The sequence below is a fragment of the Triticum dicoccoides genome, chromosome 6B (genome assembly GCF_002162155.2).
Source record: "Triticum dicoccoides isolate Atlit2015 ecotype Zavitan chromosome 6B, WEW_v2.0, whole genome shotgun sequence".
NCBI lineage: Eukaryota > Viridiplantae > Streptophyta > Magnoliopsida > Poales > Poaceae > Triticum > Triticum dicoccoides.
The window spans coordinates 172,195,562-172,200,891 of NC_041391.1; the positions used below are offsets into that span (position 1 = coordinate 172,195,562).

Here is a 5,330-nt window from a genome sequence, read left to right on the forward strand (position 1 = left end):
GAGAGACGGGTCGACTTGGAGTGACTCGTCAGCATGTCCTTCCTCCCTCTCCTTTCCTGTTCGGCTCTTCCTTCCCCTCAATCAATCACAAATTCCACCATCTACTTACTAACCAGGGCCTACTTCTAGAACCTACAGTACATTAGTATTTTACCATGAGACAATAGTTCTGACAGGGAGTTAGTTGACACCCAAATCTGTAGCTTCTTCTCATGGATGCATATCGTCAAACACTTGACAGACGCACGAATTGCCTTACCATCGTCCACATCCGCGAGGCGAGGATGATGCTAATCTCGTCACGTACTGTACTTGTCTTTGTGAAGGTTGGCGGCTCCATCCCTGGACCAGAGGCACAGCGGCCGAGGAAGATCAGCGAGAACTCTGGCCGGCATCTCGCCACCGCGGCGGCGGGATGCAGGCACAGACGCGCCACCGCGGGAGATGCCCTGGAGATGTTCGAGGCGTGGGCCCAGGCCACCGACGAAGAGGAGGAGAGATCAGATACGGTGCGTCGCTGGTGGCTCCGGCGGTTGGACCACGGGCGGCGGCGGCGGCGGCGATCACGAGTCGAACTCGGATTGCGTGGTTTCTACGCGGCGGGGCATCGGGGGTCGATCTATATCAGCCGAGCTGCGGGGATAGATCGCACTTTTCCTTTGATCGACGAGCAAGCCGCCTCCTTGATAGATCACGCGCCGCGCGACGTTCTCCTGGCGACCTAGCAACCCGACGAGCTTCTCTCGACGGCGGCGAGCAAAGAATCCGGCAAGTTTTCTCTTTCTTCTCCGATCATCATTTGAATTTCAGCATCGCAATTGTTCCTTTTACTTGTTTCGCTTGTGCAATCACTTGGTCTCTCTGTTCTTTGCCGTGTCCTGTGTTTTGCAGAGATGGCTAGCCATGTCGCCGCGACTCTGCCGCCGTTGCTGCCTACCCCGGCGCGCTGCCACCTCCTGACGCCTCCTCCGGCGGTGTACACGGCTCGTGTGGAGCTGGACAGCAAGAAGCAGCAGCCTGGACGTGCCTCGATGAGCCGAAGCTGGATCAAGGACAAGGCCGACCTTCCTGGACGTGCTTCGCGGAGCTCCAGCTGGGCCACTGACAAGACGCTCCGCCGTGCCGAGAGTTTGAACGGCGGCGTGGAGCGCCTCGGCCGCGTGGAGACGCCGAGGGAGAACTGGAAGAGGCCGGCGAGCCGCACGCCATCCGCCGACCGGTGCGACAAGAAGCCGAGGCCTCCCACTGAGATGGTGGCAGCCTCGCAGGCATCAATCTCCGCTGGCCCGACGTCGTCGGTCGGCCTGCCCGAGAAGAAGGCAGAGCCTATGACTCAGATGGTGGCAGACTCGGTGGTGACATCCTTCGCTGGCCCTGCTCCGTCGATCGACCTGTCGGGAAAGAAGGCAAAGCCTGTGACTGAGATGGTGGCAGGCTCGGAGGCGACACTCTTCGCTGGTCCTGCGGCGTCGGTTGACCGGTCCGAGAAGAAGGCGATGCCTCCGACCGTGGTGGAGGCATCACCCTTCGCTGGCCTCGCTCCGTTGATCGACCAACCCGAGAAGAAGCCGAAGCCTCTGGCTAAGATGGAGATGGAGCCGGAGGCATCATTCTTCGCTGGCCCGACATTCATGGTGTCGCCGGATCCCAGCGAGCTTCCCATGCCGACCTTCATTATGTCGCCGGACCCGAGCGAGCTGCCCATGCCCACCTTCCTCTACAAGCACAAGGTCGCTAAAGTGTTAGCTAGATTAGTCGCTCCGATGCTCATTGATCAGCAAGATTGAAGCTGCTTTCAGTATGTGGCTAGGTGGATTATGCTGATCAACAAGGAGATTGAAGCTGTTTTCAGTAGTACAGTATGTAGCTAGGTGGACATGATTAATACCATCACCATTTAGTATTATCGAGCTTGGCACTGATCTTATCTGCGATGGAATGAAATGAAATGATGGTGTTGTGCATTCTGCAAATAAGTGTCCGACAGACACGGCATACTCTGCAACAGAGACATTCTCGCAAACACCTTCAGGGCGTCAGCAGGACAGGCGGCCGCGTGGTGACTAGCTTTGATGAGGAGCAGCACATCTTTGGGCCTCGGCTGCATATCTGTCTCTGTCCCTCAGGACCCGTGCCCGTGCCCGTGCCCGTGCCAACTGCTTGATCGCCGTGACGTATAGTATACCGTGACCCGTGCCCGTCAGCGGTGCGGGTCTTTGCCCAGCAAGTGTTCGACGAAACGCCTCAGTCGCCGCAGGGCCGGCAGCCGCGTTCCCTGACCTCCCCGCCGGGTCGCCGTACAACCGGCGTCTCACCCGCAGGCGCGTCTCACGTCGCCCAGCGGCCAGATCCCCCCAACGCCGCCGACAGCCACTCGCCCTCCTCGCCATCTTCAAGCTCTGACCCGTGGCAGTGCACCTCAACCTGGGGCTCGACGAGCCAGCGGTGGCTATGGCCGCCTGCTGCTGCTGCTAGGAGCCCGGCCCGCAACCACAATAGCATGCCCACCAGACACCAAGTCTGTTGAATCAATGTCTCTCACTAACACTGCGAGCTGGAATTATGCAAGTGGAAGGTGAATTTTCCACAGCTCCTGGCACACCTTTTCATTTTGAAGCTTACAACCTTTATGCCTGCAATAGTTTGGAGTTGGAAGGCAGTGTTGTGAAGCAAGCTTTAGCCTTTACCTCAGGCCAACAAGCCATCTAGAATGGTCATTGTTCAAAAAATAGTGGGGTCTCTGTTTGTGTGAATTTGAGATGGTGATGCTTATATTTGTTTCTGGCCTTGGCGCTCAACAATTTTATACTGGACTAGTCTGACTCATAGAACGATTTTTTTTCTAGAACTGCATTCGTTCATACATCAAAACGACATACTGTCATTGTAAGTATTTACTATTTAGGTGGATCGTGTTCATGCATTACAGATCTTGCATGCTTGAGGTTATAATATTATGTCCTTAGAGTATTAAGTGCTTAGATAGCTGGCATATTTAGTCAATAGTACTAGGAAGTGATCTTGCATTTTTTTTGTTTTTCATTCTGTGTTAGGCAAAAAACAATATGTAGTCTTGATTACTTTTTCTATGCAATTTTCTTTTGCAACGAAATTTTTTGTTTAGAAAATAGGAAAGTAAAAAGAAAAATGTAAAAGTTTCTGAAAATGAGAACAGAAAATTTTCAGAAAAAGAAAAGTTCATGAATTTTACAAAGAAAATAATAAAGTTCATGAATTTTTCTTTAGTAATAGAAAAGTTTCTGTAAAGAATAAAAGTTCATGATTTTTACATTCATGTTTCCGCTGCGTAAATAATTAATAGTGCTCTTTTACAAAGAAAATAAAAGTTTAGATAGAATTAAGTTTTTAAGAGCATGTTAAAGTGATTAATAAAATGAATATGATTATGTTATTTTTATGACCAACATTGTTAATAACATGATCATGTTTTTATTATTGAAATAAAAGGTGCATTTATTTCTAATATTTTGCCCAACGGTAATATAGATTTAATTGCATAGACAATTGTATGTTTAATTTGACCAACGTTAGGTTAATGCATATGATTGTTATACTCATCTCACTTAAATTGTGATTTCAGGAGGCTACCACTTGATGAGTTGCCTAAAAGATGTTCCGACACTCAGAGGTGACAACTACACTGAGTGAAGGAAGAAAGTAGACCTGACATTTGTCTGTGCTGAGGTGGACTGGGTTGTGGACACTCCACAGCCGGTCAGACCTACAGAACCAGCCAGAGAGGCCACTAATGATGATGCTGCATGGGATAAAAAGAGGGGTGATCATGCTCCTGTGGAGATGTTATATTCCATAGAAAACCAGAAGTGGGCCAATGCAAACAAAAAGTGCATGGCATTTATAAAGAATACAATTGAGAACGCCATTGTTGGCTCAATTGCAGAGTGCACTTCCGCAGGGGAGTTGCTTACAAAGATAAAGAGCCAGTTCACTGGCTCTTCAAAGATATATGCCACCCAGTTGTTAAAGCAACTGGTGACAGAAAACTACACTGGTAGTGGTCATGGAATAAGAGAGCACATCCTCAGGATGAGCAACATGGCAGCAAAGCTCAAGCCCATGGATGCGGATCTGGAGATCAAACCAGCGCTCCTGGCCCACTTGGTTATGGCTTCACTGCCAAAGGAGTTTGAAACCTTTGTTGTAAACTACAATATGTCACCTAGAACACGGGACATTGAAAAGACAATAGCAATATGTGTCCAAGAAGAGGACAGACTCAAAGCCTCACATGGTGGTTCACTCAACTATGTGAAGGATAACAAGAAAAAGAATTACAAAGGTTCTCCTTCAAAGCCACATGGAAAAGCTCCCTATCAGCATCAGCATCAGCAAAAGCCTTTCCCAGTGGACAAAGACACATGTCTCCACTGTAAACAGACTGGGAACTACAAGAAAGACTGCCCTATTTGGCTGAAGTCCATAATGGCAAAGAGAGGTAACAACATTGTTTCCTTTGTAAATGAATCCTTGTATACACAGTTTTCGAAATCTACTTGGTGGATTGGCTCAAGAGCAACTATTCATGTTGCAAATTCGTTACAGGGATTCCATTCGATGCGGACTACGCAAAGAAGCGAAAGACGCATTGAAGTGGCAAATGGCGTTGAAGAAAAAGTTACAGCCATCGGCGACATCTCCCTGGAGTTAGCTGATGGATTCAAGATTCTGCTTAGAGATGTTTTATATGTTCCATCATGTCATAGAAACTTGATTATTGTTTCATGTTTGGACAAAGATAATTATGAATGTTATTTTGAACATGGAAAGTGTGCCATATGGTTTAATAATGCCTATGTGGGTGATGCTTTACTACACGATGATCTTTATTTATTGGCACTACGTGAAAAAGTGCATTCTGTGTGTAATGTGAATGAGCATGTCGCATCGAATAAAGAACACAAGAAAAGAAAGAGAACTCACGACTCATCAAAGTTATGGCACTGTCGCTTGGGCCATATTTCCGGGGGAAGAATAGAAAGATTAGTCAAAAGTGAAATTCTTCCTCCATTAGAGTTCTCGGACTTAGAACAATGCATAGATTGCATTAAAGGAAAGTATATAAAACATATCAAAAAGGGTGCAATCCATAGCACAGGAACACTAGAAATCATTCACACTGACATTTGTGGACCATTTCTGGTGAAAAGTGTGGATGGATATGACTTGTTCATAACATTCACAAATGACTACTCTCGCTATGGATATGTTTATCCAATCAAAGAAAGATCTGCAGCGTTGGATAAGTTTAAAATATTCAAAGCTGAAGTTGAAGATCAGCATGATAAAAG

At 47.7% G+C, this 5,330-nt stretch overlaps 1 protein-coding gene across 1 annotated transcript; it reads left to right on the forward strand.

Annotated features, from left to right (window-relative positions):
* Window positions 1-97: 97 nt before the first annotated feature.
* On the forward strand, window positions 98-2,161 carry LOC119320038. Its single transcript, XM_037594185.1, has one exon. It carries the CDS (start codon window positions 894-896, stop codon window positions 1,785-1,787), a length of 894 nt encoding a protein of 297 aa, XP_037450082.1. The 5' UTR covers window positions 98-893; the 3' UTR covers window positions 1,788-2,161.
* The last annotated feature ends 3,169 nt before the right edge of the window (window positions 2,162-5,330 follow it).

Coding starts and splice junctions, on each gene's coding strand:
- LOC119320038 (XM_037594185.1), top strand. CDS start 894: ATGGCTAGCCATGTCGCCGCGACTCTGCCGCCGTTGCTGCCTACCCCG.